General features: G+C 50.2%; 1 protein-coding gene across 2 annotated transcripts; it reads left to right on the forward strand.

The window, feature by feature from the left end:
• Window positions 1-172: 172 nt before the first annotated feature.
• RAPGEFL1 (Rap guanine nucleotide exchange factor (GEF)-like 1) lies at window positions 173-16,019 on the forward strand. Of its 2 annotated transcripts, none has more exons than XM_006832581.1 (15): window positions 173-692; window positions 3,706-3,784; window positions 4,742-4,877; window positions 5,051-5,148; window positions 10,534-10,646; window positions 10,902-11,069; window positions 12,134-12,231; window positions 12,326-12,448; window positions 13,190-13,368; window positions 13,459-13,549; window positions 14,092-14,142; window positions 14,468-14,555; window positions 14,797-14,861; window positions 15,231-15,285; window positions 15,475-16,019. In XM_006832581.1, the coding sequence occupies exons 1-15, from the start codon at window positions 173-175 to the stop codon at window positions 15,597-15,599; spliced, it is 1,989 nt and encodes a 662-aa protein (XP_006832644.1). In that variant the 3' UTR covers window positions 15,600-16,019. The 2 variants fall into 2 exon arrangements, with proteins under 2 accessions (XP_006832644.1, XP_006832643.1); XM_006832580.1 differs by having other exon boundaries at window positions 3,706-3,781; window positions 4,718-4,877.
• The last annotated feature ends 1,355 nt before the right edge of the window (window positions 16,020-17,374 follow it).

The raw sequence follows: 17,374 nt of genomic DNA on the forward strand, positions 1-17,374 counted from the left end.
TGGCCACTGGCCTCCGGCCAGCGAGCCTCGGGCACCTCTGGCCCCCCGTCCAGCGCCTGGCACATCCCTCCGTTCTGCCCCTCCGGCTCTGAGCATCGTGTCCCCGCCCCCCCCGCCCGCGCCTGGGACACCTGGGTCCCCCGGCGGCCCCAAGGAGGGGGGCGGGGGGGGTATGAAGCCGCTGGAGAAATTCTTGAAGAAGCAGACGTCGCAGCTGGCGGGGCGAACGGTGGCGGGAGGTCCCGGCGGGGGTCCAGGGAGCTGCGGTGGACCTGGAGGGGGTGGAGGACCTGGCGGGGGCGGCGGTCCAGCAGGAGGACCGCGGCCGCTGCAGCGGCGTCAGAGCGTGTCTCGGCTGCTGCTCCCAGCTTTCCTCCGGGAGCCCCCCGCCGAGCCAGGGCTGGAGCCGCCCCCAGAGGAAGAAGGGGGCGAGCCCGTGGGGGTCGTGGAGGAACCAGGCAGTGGGGGGCCCTGCTGGCTGCAACTGGAGGAGGTGCCTGGGCCCGGGCCGCTTGGGGGAGGGGGACCCCTGCGCTCCCCTTCCTCGTACTCCTCAGATGAGCTATCCCCTGGAGAGCCCCTGACTTCGCCGCCTTGGGCCCCCCTGGGCGCACCGGAGCGACCAGACAATCTTCTGAATCGGGTTCTCGAGCGGCTGACCGGAGGGGGCACCAGGGACAGCTCCGCCTCAGGTAAGGAGTCTGCTGGCTCACCCTTCCCTTGTGGGGGAGTTGCAGCCTGCTTCCCCTTCCTTGCCCATGGGTGGTGGGGTGGCCCTATGCTGGAGCCTGAGTAGGGGGTTGAGTGGTAAGTGTAAAGGATAGGCACAGACCCTCCATCAGAAGAGAAGGGTAGTACCCACCTTCCTCCCTGTAGCAACCTCACCTTTGATTGGAGAGCTAAGCCTCTTCCTCTTTCCCTATGGACATTCAGTTCAGACTTCCATGGGTTCCTGATGTTGTTCACTCCCTCCTATGGCCCCAAATTAGGGCCTGCCTGACATGCTAAGATGGAAGCTGCCCAGAGCAGCCCATGCTACCCTCCAGAGGTACCCAAAGACTTGGAAGATCTTCCAGGGGCCCCTGATTCTATCTAGAAGCCCAGAATGCAGGCTGGCCAACTTGGTAGGGCAGTGCCAAAGAGGCATAGGGCAAAGGGGATGCATTGTCGTTAGTGGCTTGAGGAGATAGGATGGGGGTTGGCCTGTGTTTGTGGGACGAGAGGTGTCTATGGGCAGGCATCAGGGCCCTGCAGCCTCTGAGGGGTCCAGGCCTCTCCAACTCCCAACCTTCCGGTGTCAGGCCTCAGCACGCGGCCTCTTTAAAAAATAATAACCACACCCTGAGAGGCTTATTCCCTAAATGATGATGCCATTTCACCATTCTCCACCAACACCCTAGTAAGGGGCTTTTGAGGAAACTGTGGCTCCAAATTACTGGTTAATGACTGAGGTAGATAACCTAAGGGTCTTTTTGAAAAAATCCAGCCCCTTACCATCTTGTCGGTTCAAACTCATAGTGACCCCATAAGACAGAGTAGAACTGGCCCATAGGGTTTCCAAGACTGTAAATCTTTATGGAAGCAGATTGCTACATAGTTCTCCCAAAGAGCAGCTGGCAGGTTCGAACTGCCGACCTTTCGATTAGCATCTGAGCTCCTAATGACTGTGCCACCAGGGTTCCTTAAGGGGATTTAGCTGTAGGCATTTCACTAAACCCAGGAAGGTTTAGGGCTGGGAGCCCTGGTTGAGGGCCTGAAGGTGGGAGGAAGGGTCACACTTAACTCTCAGCCCTCTGCAGGGAGCCCTAATCAGGTGTGTGGAGTGGGGCTTCACTCCTCTAGATTTTTCTGGAGACCTGGGTCCCTTCCTTTGGCTCAGGCTGCAGTTGCCCTGGGGAGCTGACACCTTTTGGATTTAATTAGAAAAAATATCAGACACACACACAGCTCTCCTAACCATAACTTCCCGCCTACACCACACACCCTGTTTCTCTATGACACATTCCCTGGGGAGGCTGTGCTTTGGACCAGAGCCTGCCTTGGAACAGACAGACGCCAAAATGTAGCCCCCACATCAGCCTCTCCCCCATTCTGCCCCATGTTCCTCTGCCTCTGTTCTGGCCTACCTCCTCTGTGAGAGAGCGTCTAGGAGGGCTTCCAGGCATCCCGATTCCTTGTCCCTATCCCTGGAGGCGGGGGTCAGAGACTGACTCTTTATGAGCACAGCTGGTAGAGAGGAAGAGAATGTCATTCTCCTTCCACAGGGGTCTGGTGCCACAGATTTTTTTTTTTTTTGCTCAGCCTCCCCAGGAGTAAGGCTACTGAGTTGATAGTCACCCATATTTTCTGGTCAGGCAGACTGGATCCCTAGAGTTATGGTGTAGGGGAACTTGAACCAATCCCAGAATGAACTGAATCAACATAGCCTGCCACTCTGTATTTCCCAATATAACCAATATTACACAGCTTTCTTAGTTTCCTGCGAGGGTGTGTGATATTACAGAAGATATCTCAACCCTAGCAGAAGCCACTCAAACTCCTAAGCAGCCCCACCTGACTATTAGGGTCTTTCCTGACACTCTGCTTGCCTCAAGCATGGTGGTGGTGGTTATGTGCCGTGGAGCTGGTTCCGACTCATAGTGACCCTGTACAGGGTTTCCGAGGCTGTAAATCTTTACGGGAGCAGAAGGGGGAAAACAGAGTCAGGCGCTTGGGTTCTTACTCCAACTCCAAGCAAGTCTCTCCTAGCTCTGGGTCTCAGTTTCTCATTTTTGAAATGAAATAGTTGCAGTAGACGATCTTGCTTTGGTTCTCCTCTTCCACCTTCATGGCTAGAATTGGAGGCCAAGGAATGGTGATCCAAGGACCATCAGAAGCCTTGGTTTTGTCCTAGGGAAATGCCTAAGGACCTGGCCCTAACCTGTCCCAATGAGGACACCTGGCTCCTACCCTGCACCCTGCTTCTCTGTGTGTGCCAGGCGGTCCTGCCCCACCCAAGGGCTGACTGCAAGTCAGGACGACCTTGTACCTGGCTGACTGGCTGAGCCAGGCCCAGGCTCAGACAGGGGTGTGGAGGGGAGAAGGGGGGTGAGAAGAGCCACTCCCCTCTACCCTCCCATCATTAACCCTACCATCTCTGGGCACCCAGAGGACAAGAAGATTTCTGTTTAAAGCTTAGGATCAAAGAGATGGTAGTTGTTCCCTCTCTCTTTTAATGGGGCTGGTTCTTACCTGCCTAGCAGGAACTCAAAGCTGTTAAGTTCGGAGTGGGAAGGGAAGGAGAGACTTCCTGAGACATACACACATACTGTCAGCCCTCTGTGTTTAGAAGTCCTCTCTCTAGAGATCCTTCTGTAGCCTCCCTCTTATTTTGGGCAGGTCTCAAGATTGGTGCATTATCTGACCAGCTTCCCATAGTGATCAAAGGGTGCCCCTCTTTTCCCTCCAGCTGCCTTGGCAGCTGCCAACTCCACCCCCACAGCGGCTGCCCAGAGCCTTCAAATGTGTGTATGTGTGTGTGTGTGAGAGAGAGAGAGAAAGAGAGAGAGAGAGAGAGAGCACATGTGTGCTTGTATGGAGTAGGTGATTGGAGCTCCAGCCTGGCTAAAGATAACTCACCTCAGAGGCGAGAGAGAGGTTGGTGGGTTTCTAATCTGACCCTGGAAGAACTCGCCTGACCTCAATGGTTCCCATTGACCTCCACAGATATCCTGCTGGATGACATTGTCCTCACCCACTCTCTCTTCCTCCCCACGGAGAAATTTCTGCAGGAGCTACACCAGTAATATCCTTTTGTGAAGCTTACAAAGGGGAGGTCAGGAGGGACCTCCCTCCTCCCCAAGTGCCATCAAAGCCTATGCCCTTCCCCAGAAAATACACCTGGGTCTCAGTCCCAGTTTTTCTACTCACCAACTATGTGACCTTGTACAGAAAACCTAACATTCTGAGGCTTTAGTGTCCTCTTCTATAAAATGGGGATAAATAACACCTGCCTCGCTGTTGTGAAGGTCAATCTGATAGTAGATGTGGGAGTGCTTTGGAGATTGCAGATCCCTGTACAAATGTAAGGTATTATTATTCTATTAAGAGTGCCTCTCTCCCCACTGAGTGACTGCCCTAAACATCTGGTTACCCAGTGAGTTATTACCAGGTCTGATGTAAACAGGAGGTCATGGCTGTGCTGTAGTAGGGTCTGCTAGAGACAAACCATTGGCTGTGCTATTCATAGGGTCTTATGTAAGCAGAGGGTCTCTCCCTGAGTTACTTTAGGACCTGATTATATGAGGAGGCTTCAAAAAGTTCATGGAAAAATGAAATTCAAAGCGATGGCATTTTTCCATGAACTTTTTGAAACCCTCTTGTAAATGTCAGGCCACTGAGTTAGGTATCCTATGCTCTTACAAACATCAGCCCTTATGCACTGAGGTGTATGGTAAGGTTTGGTGTAATTTATCAGCCCATGATGAACTCCAGGGCCTGGGCTGGCTAGACATTGGACGAGTATCCTCAAGTGAAGGTCTGACATCTGGGAGTTGTAGTCAAGTAGTCAAGTGGGTGCCATCCCTAATTACTCTGAGTAAAAACCTGGCTTGGGCATGAAGGTGTCTTGACTCCAGACACCTCTGGACCTTTTTCCCTGGCCCCAAGACTAGAAACTATTTGGAAGCAAACAGCTTCCCATCTCCCCTTCCATCTTCCTCCAGTTTGCCTCCTTAAGGTTTTTCCTTAACCTTGGGGTCAGCTTTGTTCTGGCAGGAGGAATGGAGGGTCCTGAGGGGTTGGGCCGGAAGCAGGCCTGTCTAGCCATGCTCCTGCATTTCTTGGACACCTACCAAGGGCTGCTGCAGGAAGAAGAAGGGGCTGGCTGCATCATCAAGGTGGGCCTGGGGAAAAGGAAGCTGGGTAAGCAGGTTCTGGAAGCCATGCTTTTTCCTCCATGAAGGAAAAGATGCCAGTGAGCCTTCTCTTATACTGGGTTTCCTTGAAGGCATGGAGGCCTTGTCCAGGGGTAAGACCCCTGCCTTCACCTTCTTTCTCCTGCCCTCCCCAGGATCTGTACCTGCTGATTATGAAGGATGAGTCCCTTTACCAGGACCTCCGAGAAGAAACACTGCGGTTGCATCAGCTTGTGGAGACAGTCGAGCTAAAGTGAGGGGGACTGGTTATGGGAGGGGTCAGGAAGCAAAACCTTCTCTGTTACAGAGGCTGCCTCTGGCCTTTTAGTTTTCTTGCATTCCCTTTCTCTCACCGTAGATGGTAGGTCATTCCATCATCATCTACAGTCATTCTTCTGTCCATCTGCTCATTCATTGGTCTGTCAGTCCAGCAGTGGTAAACGTTTAGTAACCTGCACTTCAGAAAAAAGAGCCCGCATTGGTAGCTTTTGCCAATTCCCATAATGCAAATTCTCTCATCATGATGGATTTCAAGAGATCAACATGACATCACTGAATGTGGAATTGAGAAGAGACACGCAGTAGCAAGCCATTGGATAGTATTTCCAACATACAAATACAGTAGGCATAAATAACCTCAAGAACGTAGGTGATAGTAAAATAAAGAGGAAGCTTACTATTTTTATAATAACTTATCTAACTGTAATGTATATGTACATGAAGATCTGGTGTAGAATAAGCACTATACCACTAACCACAAAGTTAGCGGTTCAAACCCACCAGTCGCTTCTTGGAAACCCTATACAGAGTCACTATGAGTCAGAACTGACTCAGTGACAAACAACAACAATGCATTTGTACAGTGAAACTGCCGACAGCAGTACTAGGGCTACCTTGTTTTTCTTGGTCTCTCAGATTTTCCGCCTTTGATGAGGCGAAATCTTACCACTCTTCTATTGCTTGTTTTTAGTGGAAAATACTTGCGTTATCCTTCTCTGACGGTTTCCACGTTTTACAGGGTCCAGCTTTCACAGGTTTTACTGATATAAATATATTTAAAAAGGTATATATGTATGTATGCCCCACTTTACGTACCTGGTCAGGCCTCCCTGAGAGTGCTGAAAGGAAAGTTTGAACCCAAATACCTTGTCCCTTGCTTTAGGCCCTCAATCTGGGCCTGCCAGCATTTAGAGCCTCCTAGGTTTAATGAGACGCTGCAGCTAGAGACCCTTAAGGAGCCCTGGTGGTGCAGTGATTAAGCACTCGCTGCCATGACAACCTTGGAAGCCTTATGGGGCAGTGCTACTCTGCCTTACTACAGGGTCACTATGAGTCGGAATTGACAGCAAATAGTTATGTATATATGTTTATGGGGGGTGGGCTTCAAAAAGTTCATGGAAAAATGAAATAAAAATAGCAGTTTTTCATGTACTTTTTGAAGCCTCCTTCCTGCGTGGCACAAAGAATTACGCACTGACAACTAGTTGACAGGCTGGTAGTTCAAAACCACTCAGAGGTACCTCAGAGACAGGTATGGGGAGCTGCTGCTGGAAGGTCACAGCCTTGAAAACCCTATCGGACAGTTCTGCTTTGCCCACCTGGAACCACCAGAAGTCTGAACCAACTGGACAACATAGTGGGTACTGGAGGGTAAGCACCACTAACCAAAAGGTTGGCGACCCTGTGTAGGGTTCCAAGGAGCAGCTCATGGCTTTGAGCCACCAACCTTGCATTTACCAAGCCAGTGCTTATCCTACAGTGCCACCCCAGGACTCCATAGATATAAGACTATAACAATAACATCCTCACAATGAGACCAAGAAATACCATCCTGATAAATGGAGAAAAGATTGAAGTCATCTTGCTTGGATCCACAGTCAGCACTCATGGAAGCAGCAGTCAAGGAATCAAGTGACGTATTACATTAGGCAAACCTGCTGTACAAGACCTCTGTAAAGTAGTGAAGACAAAGATCAGTTTGAGAATTAAGGTGCACCTGACACAAACCATGGTATTTTCAACAGCTTCACATGCATGTGATAGTTGGACAAGGAATAAGGAAGACCATAGAAGAACTGATGCATTTGAGTTGTGGTCTTGCAGAGAACATTGAAAGTACCATGACCTGTTAGAAGAACAAACAAATCTGTGTTAGAAAAAGTACAGCCAGACTGCTCCTTAGAAGCCAGGATGTCAAGAATTTGTCTCTTTGGACATGTTTTCAGGAAGGACCAGTCCCTAGAGGACATCATGCTTGGTAAAGTGGAGGGTCAGTGTGAAAGAGGAAGACCCCCAATGAGATGGATTGGTACAGTGGCACAGTAATGGGCTCAAGCATAGCAATGACTGTGCGGATGGTACAGAACTGGGCAGTGTTTTATTCTGTTGTTTAGAAAGTTGCTATGAGTCAAAACCAACTTGACAGCACCTGACAACAACATACTAATAACATTTATAGGGATCATTGTGTCTCTGTGTAAGTACAAGGTCAGTAGTTTCAGTTCACTGGCTGCTCTGTGGGAGAAAAATGAGAGTTTCTGCTCTCATAAAGATATACAGTCTCAGAAACTCCATAAAAGGCCATTGTAACTTGGAACCAACTTGACAGCACATAACAGTAACATACTACAACTTAGTAATAGATAGATAGATAGATAGATAGATAGATAGATAGATGGTAACATAATGATTAGGAGTCGGGCTGCTAACCTCAAGGTCAGCAGTTTGACACTACCATTCGTTCCATGGGAGAAAGAAGAGGCTTTCTGCTTCTGTAAAGATTTACAGCCTCAGAAACCCTATGCAGGGTCGCGATGAGTCGGAACCAACTCCATGGCACACTACCATCACCACCAGCTGTATATGGAGTCCTAGTGTGGCGCTGAGGGACAATGCATCAGACTGCAAAGCTGTTTGAACTGTAAGGTCAGTGGTTCAAGCTCACCAGCTGCTCCTAGCTATGGGTCGGAATCAACTCGACGGCACTGAACAACAACATATATGTATATATATATATATATATAAAACATATATATACTAATAATACATACATAAACTGGTAACATAGATATAGAGATATAGCTATAATTTTTAAATTAAGGCATTCTGGTGGTGCAATGGTTACAAGCACTTGGTTACTAACTGCCGTGTAGCATTGTGCTTCTGTAAAGATATACAGTCTTGGAACTCTTACGAGGCAGTGCTACTCTGCTCCACGTCAGAATAGACTTGATGGCAGTGGGTTTGATGGCACAATGGCTAAGTGCTTGGGCTACTAACCAAAAAGTCTACAGTTCAAACTCACCAGCTGCTCTATGGGAGAAAAGACATGGTGATTAGTCCCATAAAGATTTCAGCCTAGGAAACCCCATGAGGGCAGTTCTACTCCATTCTGTAGAGTCTCTATGAGAAGCTGGGTTCTATGAAGAAAAATGTGGTATCAGGATTGGAGGAAGATTCATTAACAACCTGCGATATACAAATGATGCAGCCTTGCTGAAAGTGAAAAGGACTTAAAATACTGATGAAAATAAAAGATCACAGTCTTCAGTATGGGTTACACATCATTGTAAAGAAAGCCAAAATCCTCACTACGGGGCCAATAAATAACATCATGATAAATGGAGAAAAGATTGACGTTGTCAAAGACTTAATTTTCCTTGGTTCCACTATCAACACCCAATGAAACAGTCAAGAAATCAAATGATGTATTGCATTAGGTAGATAAGTCAGCTGTACACCTCTTTGCAGTGTCCAAGAGCAAAGATGTCAGTTTGAGAATTAAGGTGCACCTGACCCAAGCCATGGTATTTTCAATAGCTTCATATGCATGTGAAAGCTGGACAATGAATAAGGAAGACTGTGGAAGAATTGATCATTTGAGTTATGGTGTTAGAGAAGACTATTAGTACCATGAAGTATTAGAAGAACAAACAAATCTGTGTTGAGAGAAATACAGCCAGAATGTTCCTTAGAATCCAGGTGGCAAGATTTCATCTCTCCTACTTCAAAATATGAAGGAGCTCTGGTAGTGTAGTGGTTATGGATCAGGCTACGAACCTTAAGGTCAGCAATTCGAAACTACCAGCTGTTCCATGGGAGAAAGATGAGGCTTTCTGCTCCCGTAAAGATGTATAGCCTCAGAAACCCTGTGTAGGGTCGCTATGAGTCGGAACCGTCTCCATGACACATCACAATGACCTCGACTTTGAAATATTATCAGGAGGAACCAATCCCTGGAGAAGGACATCATGTTTGGAAAAGTGAAGGGTCAGCATAAAAGAGGAAGACCCCAATGAGATAGATTTGCACAGTAGCAGTAAAAATGGGCTGAAGTTTAACATCGATGTGAGGATGGGGCAGGACCAAGCAGTGTTTCGTTGTGTTGTACATAAAGTCACTATGTGTCAGAACCAACTGGGCAGCACCTAACAACTATCACTCAGCACTCAATAACAACAAATATTTTTAATTACTGTGTTTAACAACCAGTTAACAAAATTCTCCTCAATTTAATAGTGAACTCTCATGAATCAATGTGAGCCAGTATCAGGACACCACAGTGTTGATCTGTCCATCCATCCAACCATCCACCCCTCTAGCTCTGTTTTCTCCCTCTCCATCCCCATAGCCACAATCCTTTCGGCCTCTTTGTCCTCTCACCTGGATTCTTGCCACAGCTTGTGGTCCTCTCTTAACACTGACATCAGACAGGTCTTTCAAACATACAAAATGACATCATGCCCCCTTGTTTCAAAAACACTCATGGGTCCCCTTCCATGAGGCAAAGTTGCAATGTCCCAGCCCAGCATTCGTACTTCTTCCCCTTCAGCTGGTCCTTTCTATCTCGTCTCCCTCCAGTCATGACTGTCCTTGTACCACCCATAATTCTTTGAGCTCTTGTGTTTCCCAATTATGTGGGGAAATTCCATTATCTTTTCATTCCATTTTCCCACAAACTTTTTGAAGTCTCAGACCCCTCATATATTACCCACCACAGAATGCCCTTCTCCTAGCTTCTTTTTTCCTGTTATTTTACCAGGCTCAGGTCAAATATCATCTTTCAGAGAAAGCTTCCCAGCCTTCTTCTTTGGAATAACTTCCTCCCTCCCACTTGCAGACATAGCTCTCCTTGTTATATCACCTAACACATGCTGCCTGGTGTTAGAAGTAGCTGGATGCACGTCTGTCTCCCTCCCAGACTGTGAAGTTCTTGTTGACAAATTCAGCAATTATCTATTGACCTACTACCATGGGCCAAGTACTATGTTAGGCCCTGGGGTATTAAAATTTTTCAGTAAGAACCAACCCAAGACCTCAAGAGCTATCAGTCTTGTAGATAAGATAAGCATGTACATATTTTCCTGATGTTTTACAAAGTTCAGGTAAGAAATGGATCTTCCTTGGCAGGTGAGGCAGGTCAGAGAATTCATGGAAGATGTGGTGTTGAATTTAGATCACTTGGATAGTTGTTCTAGGCTAGTCATTGTCCTCTCTTCTGACACCTCCCCCTGTTAACCACTTTCCGAACTTGGTGCTGGTGTATCTCAGACTCCATTCTGATGTCCCTGCTGGAGGCTGCCTGCCTGGCATTCCATATCCTGGCAGGGTTTGCTGATGCCCAGCTCTGTCCATGCAGAACTCCAGAGGAGAGTCAGCCACCCAACAAGCAGGTGAAGCCACTCTTCCGCCACTTTCGCCGAATAGACTCCTGTCTGCAGACTCGGGTGGCCTTTCGGGGCTCCGATGAGAGTGAGTGTGGACATTAATGGGACAGGGCTTCCTGAGTGACTCAGGGAGTTCCTTCGAGGCATCTGGTTTCGGGGCATCCTTGGCAGAGTCTGTCTACCTGGTGCAGCCAGCCCTTTTCATAGCATCTTCTCCAGAGAGGAAATCATTTCAGGCTGGAAGCAGGGTGGGGTGGGGACCAGAGGTGTCCTGGGGGGGACTGTACTACTGCTGTCACTCTGCCTTCTGATGAACAGCCATCGTCCTGTCTTTGTCCAGTCTTCTGCCGGGTCTATATGCCTGACCACTCCTACGTGACCATACGCAGCCGTCTCTCAGCATCTGTGCAAGACATTCTGGGCTCCGTGACAGAGAAATTGCAGTACTCAGAGGAGCCTGCAGGGCGGGAGGATTCCCTCATCCTGGTGGCTGTGGCCTCCTCAGGAGGTGAGAGTCAGGAAGAGCTGGGCAGCAGCCAAGTGAGGAGACACTTAGAAGCCCAGTGCTCCGGGGAAGGGTGAAGATTAAATTCTAGGCTCTTGATATTCAAAGTGTGGTCCTGGGACCAGCAGCAGGTGCATCACCTGGGAGCTTATTAAAGATGCAGCATCTCCAAGCCCACCCCAGACTGCTGAGTTCTGATCTGCAGTTTAACAAGATCCCCAGGTGATTCTTGTGTACTTTAAAGTTGGAGAGCACTGATTCAGAACACCTGTGTTCTAGTCTGGGCACAGCCTCTCACTCACCTTGGGATCATGTTATGGTCCTTTAACCTTCCTGGGCATCTAAGGATACAACATTTTTGAGGCTAAAGACACAAAGTGGACCTCTAACTTCTAGGTCAGGGGTGAGGAACCTTTTTTCTACCAAAATTTATAACATAATTCCTAGGCCATACAAAATCATCAATTTAAAAATGAGCCTGCTATATTTGGTCAGACATTGAACTCACCCCTAATGTGATGGCTGGAACTGTGGTTGCCTTGACAGAGCCAGACAGATGATGAAGGTAGCTGTCCCTAAGGTGGGACAAACATACCTCTCCTGACTCTCCAGTGCCTCAGGGCGGAGAGAATGAGGGAACTGTGAAAGAACTTTGGGAGTAAAAGGAGGATATAAATGCAAAGAGATCATTATTTGAAAAATTTCAAACAAATTTGGCACAGACTGGTGATGAGTCTCGTTAACCTAGAGTATCAGTCTGGAGTGAGGAATTTCTTGATGGAGTGGCAAAAGTGGCTGGGGGTATATGTGGAGGGGGCTGGTCCAAGTGGTTGGGGGTATATGGACTGAACTGGTCTAGGTGACTAGGGCAGTGTGTGGAGGGAACTGGTCCAGGTGATGTGTGTGGGTGTAGGGGATCAGTCCAGGTGACTAGGGATGTATGAAGGGAGCTGGTTTAGGTGGCTGGGGCAGTGTGTGGAGGGGACCAGTCCAAGTGGCTTGGGGGTGTGTGAAGGGGACTGGTCTGTGTGGTTTGGGCTGAGGCTGAGCAGCTTGTCCTCCTGCAGAGAAGGTCCTCCTGCAGCCCACTGAAGATTGTGTGTTCACCACGCTGGGCATCAACAGCCACCTATTTGCCTGCACACGGGATAGCTACGAGACCCTGGTGAGAACTTCACAAGGCCTTAGGGGAGCTATGGGCAGTCCCTCACTCTGCCGGTCATCAAGAGCCCAGCCCCTGTGCTCATGCCTGCCACCAGGTGCCCCTTCCCGAGGAGATCCAGGTCTCCCCTGGTGACACGGAGATCCACCGAGTGGAGCCGGAGGACGTTGCCAACCACCTTACTGCATTCCACTGGGAGCTGTTCCGATGTGTACATGAGGTGAGGCTGAAGCTGAGTGAGGCTGGGCTGGGCTGGGGATCTGGAGGGAGAAATGTGTCCTTTGGAGGCTGACTTTGCAGTAGAATGTACCTGGTTAGAAGGGCCCTAATGGTGTCATGGTTACGTGTTTGGTTGCTAACTAGAACCTTGACTGCTCGAGCCTGCCCAGTGGCTTTGTGGAAGAAAGACTGGTGGTCTCTTCCTGTAAAGATTACAGCCTAGGGAGCAGTTCTCCTTGTCTCATGGGGTCACTGTGAGTGGAAAACTGACTAGAGGGCACCTAACAACAGCAAGACCTGGTTAGAATACTCTTGGAGGGCCTGCCAGCAGTCACTCACTCAGCATGCCCAGGGCCCATCTGGCCTAACCCTCTCTAAGACCTTGTCCCCTCAGCTGTCCAATGGCAGAGAGAGGAACCCTAGAGCAGGGTTGTACCTGACCCAGGTTAATAAAATATTCACTATTAAAGAAATAAAGCAACAATAATAATATCTACCACATGGTTATCTTATGGATAAATCAGCCATAAAGCTGGTAGCCAGGTGCCTAGCACCCAGTTCAATACATGATCTAGAGTATTATTAATGTTGACTTCCCTCCCACCCCCATCTCTGTTGCATCCTGTCCTGTCCTTGTTTTTCTATTTTTCCAACCCTTCCGCCCCCACCCTCCTGCCTCTCCTCCTCACCACCTCCCATTTGCCCACCCACACACTCGCCGCCCTGGCGGCCCTGGGCGCAGCTGGAGTTCGTGGATTATGTGTTCCACGGGGAGCGCGGCCGCCGGGAGACGGCCAACCTGGAGCTGCTGCTTCAGCGCTGCAGCGAGGTCACCCACTGGGTGGCCACCGAAGTGCTGCTCTGCGAGTCCCCAGGCAAGCGCGCGCAGCTGCTCAAGAAGTTCATCAAGATCGGGGCTATGTGAGTGCGGCTGGCTGCCGGAGCTGAGCGCGGGAGCGGAGGCGGGTGGTGCCGCCGCGCTGCTCCTAACCGCGCCTCCCGCCCCCGCAGCTGCAAGCAGAACCAGGACCTGCTGTCCTTCTATGCGGTGGTCATGGGGCTGGACAACGCTGCGGTCAGCCGCCTGCGGCTCACCTGGGAGGTGATGAGACTCCTTTCCTTTCTCCACTTCCACCTGCGCTGGCCCAGCCATCCCACCTCAGGGATTTTAGCCGCCACCTTCAGTCTTGGTATCACCCCAGTGCGACCTCTGGAGGCTGCTGCTGGCCTATAGGAAAACTTTGTGCCAGTTGGAAGGAGGCGCCCTATTCCTATTCTGGCAGATACAACCCCAGGACACGTAGCGACTGGACCTTGTGTTTGTGCAGATTAGTGAAAATCCTGCACCCTAGAGCGGGGGCAGGCAGCCCTAGAGCAGGTAGCAGACGTGGCTGGAGAAGTTGGGCTGGATTTCAGCAAACCCTCAGTGGAGCCCTCCCTGTGTAAGGCACATACAGAGGCTTCACTTCCCCCAGAATAATGGAGCGCTGTGCCAAACCTGGCCAGGGGCTGACCCTACGTCCTACCCTCTGGAAGACACTCAGCCCCTTTCTGCCTCCAATACTGGGGGATTAGTCAGAAGTCTCAGTGAAACCTAAGGAGCTCATCTCTGATAATTCCTTCTCCTTCCTTCAAACTCTGCAGAAGCTGCCAGGGAAATTCAAGAACTTGTTTCGGAAATTCGAGAACCTGACAGTGAGTGGGTTTGATGCATTATCTTTCCCTGGACTTGCACTGCAGAGACCGTCTGTTCTCATAAACCTTCTTTCTTAAGTTTCCCTTTCAAAGCTTTTAGCATGAGGGACCCTTGGCCCTGTTGGGAGGGGAAGGATGGGAGGATCGGTGCCCTGTTTTCCCTGGAGTAGAGGGGAGAGCAGTCAGGCCTCCTCCCATACCCTCAACTAGACATCCATAATACTCTAATCTGGGTGTGTTGCCAGGGCAGAGGGATGAAGGAGGGAGTGGAGATAACCTTTGGGGTACACTGGGTCTAGTGTATCCTACTTCTGTGGGGTGCTAGGACCCCTGCAGGAATCACAAAAGCTACCGAGAAGTGATCTCCAAAATGAAGCCCCCTGTGATTCCCTTCGTGCCTCTAATCCTCAAAGGTGAGGAGTGTTCCCTCCCAAATCATGAATCTCCCCTCCATGTTCTTAATCCCAGGCTCCAGTCTCTTGGCCATTTCCTAACCCCCCATCCTTCTCCATCATAGCTCTGGGTGCTCACCTGGAGAGGAGCTCCCCAGCTTGAGTGGGTTTTGGTTGAGTGGGTTTTGGTTGAAGGGAGGGGTCCCCTTTGGACCTCTGCTCGGATCTTTTCCTCACTTGTGACTCTCTCCCTGTTCTCTAGACCTGACATTCCTACATGAGGGCAGTAAGACCCTTGTTGATGGTTTGGTGAACATTGAGAAGCTGGTGAGTGGCGCTGCCAACCCCCGGCCCCCTGAGTGAGGGGCTGGCGTCCTCCTCCTCTTTCCTGGCACCTCCCTAAAGATAGCAGCCTTCCTCCAGGATGCCCAGCTTGCCTAACAGACTTCTGTCTTCTCTGGAGGCATCACTGTGGCAACCCACCCACTGGTGGCAAAGCTGACAGGCAGTTTGGGGGCAACTCTACCTCCCCCCACCTGGCACCCTGATACACCCCCTTCTTTGGTCTTTCAGAGACTCTCCAGAGTTGGGGACTGGAGGGAATAAAACTAATAGGGTTGGGGGGATGGAGGAGAGGAAGTCTGAGGGGGGAGTGTCTTTTTGTGCCCTTTCCTGGATTCATTTTTTATCTCCCAGCATTCAGTGGCTGAAAAAGTGAGGACAATCCGTAAATACCGGAGCCGTCCCCTTTGTGAGTACCCAGGGTTCTGAGAGCATACAGGAAGAGCCTTGACTGAGAGGGAGGGTTTGGGAGAGAACTTCCTGCTCAAATATTCCTGTCTTGAAGTTTGTCAGCTCTCCCCAAATACACCCTACCCCGAATGTCTCTCCCAGCCCTCACCCTTCTCCTCTGCTTGTCTGTCCCTTCTTATACCCCCAGGCCTGGATATGGAGGCGTCCCCTCATCACCTGCAGACCAAGGCCTACGTACGCCAATTCCAGGTCATCGACAACCAGAACCTCCTTTTCGAGCTCTCCTACAAGTTAGAGGCCAATAGTCAATGAGAACGGAGGTGCTGGTCAGCCCCACACCGGGTCCATCGGCGCCTGGTACTAAGCACTTTGCACGCTGTCCCAAGTTACATCTGCCATTTTTCCCCTGGAGCAACCATCCCTTCCCATGGGAACGAGTTGGACGGACTTAACCTTCAGACTCATAAGCCTGTTCATTCTGCTGAAGTTCGCATCCCTTTGTTCCTTCAGGCCTAAACCACACTTGGGTTTCAACCCTTACCCGGGAAAGGGGGCAGAAAGCTCCTTCCTCTGTCCTTTCCCATCGAGGGTTTTTCTGAAGAGTATGTTTCAAACCTCCTCTTCCTAAGCAAGCTGCCTACCCTCCTGTCTCTCAGAGCAGAATTGTGGGAGTGATTGACAGCCTTCATCTCTACCACCTGTCTGCTTCTCTCTGGTCAGGGCTGGGACCCCTGGATGTCCTCCTTTGGAATATTGTATTACTGTGTTTCTCTGTGTGCGCGTGTGTGTCCTCTTAGAAGGTGCAGGAGTGCATCTGGTGATAGAGGAGAAGTGTTGAATGTGCTGTTAGGGTCTTCTGTTTGGTGCTACCCTGTCGACTTTGCTTCTGGGACAGTGTGGGTATTTCCCCCACCCTACCACTCCCTGCTCAGCTCCTCCCTACACCCGCAGGAGCTCACACTTGCAGGTAAAGCTGCCCCTGAGGGCAAGGAGAAGGAGCATGAGGGAGAGGTTACCTGTCAACTCTTGTGGGGGGGCTCCCTTCCAGCCCTTCCGAAGGTCCCTGGGTGGGCTCCGGTAAGGGGCAAAGATGCTCAGGGAAACACAGGCCTAAGCTGCCCACAGGACCCTCCGTGTCCTTTGCAGTGGGGTGTGTGTGTGTGTGTGTGTGTGCAGTGGTAGCAGGAGTTGGGGTGACTTCTGTTCACACTACTGTTGTTTTTAAGGTATCTAATTGCTAAGTAGGAAGGGAATTGCCATCTCCCTTATGACTCCTGTTGGACACCAACAATATGGTCTCTGTCTCTCTCCCTGACTCCCCTTTTTTCTTCCCCATCAGAGCTGGGGTAGGGTGGGTCTGTATACTTGGGGCAGGCAGCCCCCAAAGTGGGGAGGGCGGGCAGCAGAGACTGTAAAGGCAAGATTGGACTCTGCTGGGATGCCTTTCCTACCTCTCTGTCTACTTCCTCAGCCATCCTGGGCAGCTACTGGGTGAGGTTTCCTGGAGCTCCGCCCCTCCTCTCCGCCCCTCCTCTTTCCCTTTCATAGGGGCGGCAGCTGCAGTAGCAGCAAAGGCAGCTGTTGCTTCTGCTCTGAGGGTGTATATATTTTTTACCAAAAGCTCTGGAATTGTACATTTATTTTTTAAAAACTCAGAGGGAAAGAGCCTGTATTATATGTAAACATTGTATCATAGATGATGTTGTACAGTCCCACTGTTCCTTTTATACAGCAATCTGTCTTGTTTCCACCACAAAAATGTCTATGGACGCCCGTCCCCTCCCCTCTCCCCCTTACTTACAGGACAGTGTAACATCTCTCCTGCTCCTTGTCTCCTCCCTGCCGAAGTGAAGCTGATGCACCTTCTTCCTCCTGCAGCTCCGAGCTGTCCACCCTTCCTCCTGATTCCTAAGTCATCTCACACCAGCTCCCATAACTGTCTTACAACACTGAGACCCACTGGTCCAGTCTTGGACCTAGCCCATCCCAAACTTTTTCCCCTACCCTGATGTCTCCTAGGGGTCTACAGGACCCCACCCCGGCCCCACAGCTTTAACACAGTGAACTATATGTACTGAACAGGCTCG

The sequence above is a fragment of the Chrysochloris asiatica genome, unplaced genomic scaffold (assembly GCF_000296735.1).
Source record: "Chrysochloris asiatica unplaced genomic scaffold, ChrAsi1.0 scaffold00007, whole genome shotgun sequence".
In the NCBI taxonomy this organism is placed as follows: Eukaryota; Metazoa; Chordata; class Mammalia; order Afrosoricida; family Chrysochloridae; genus Chrysochloris; species Chrysochloris asiatica.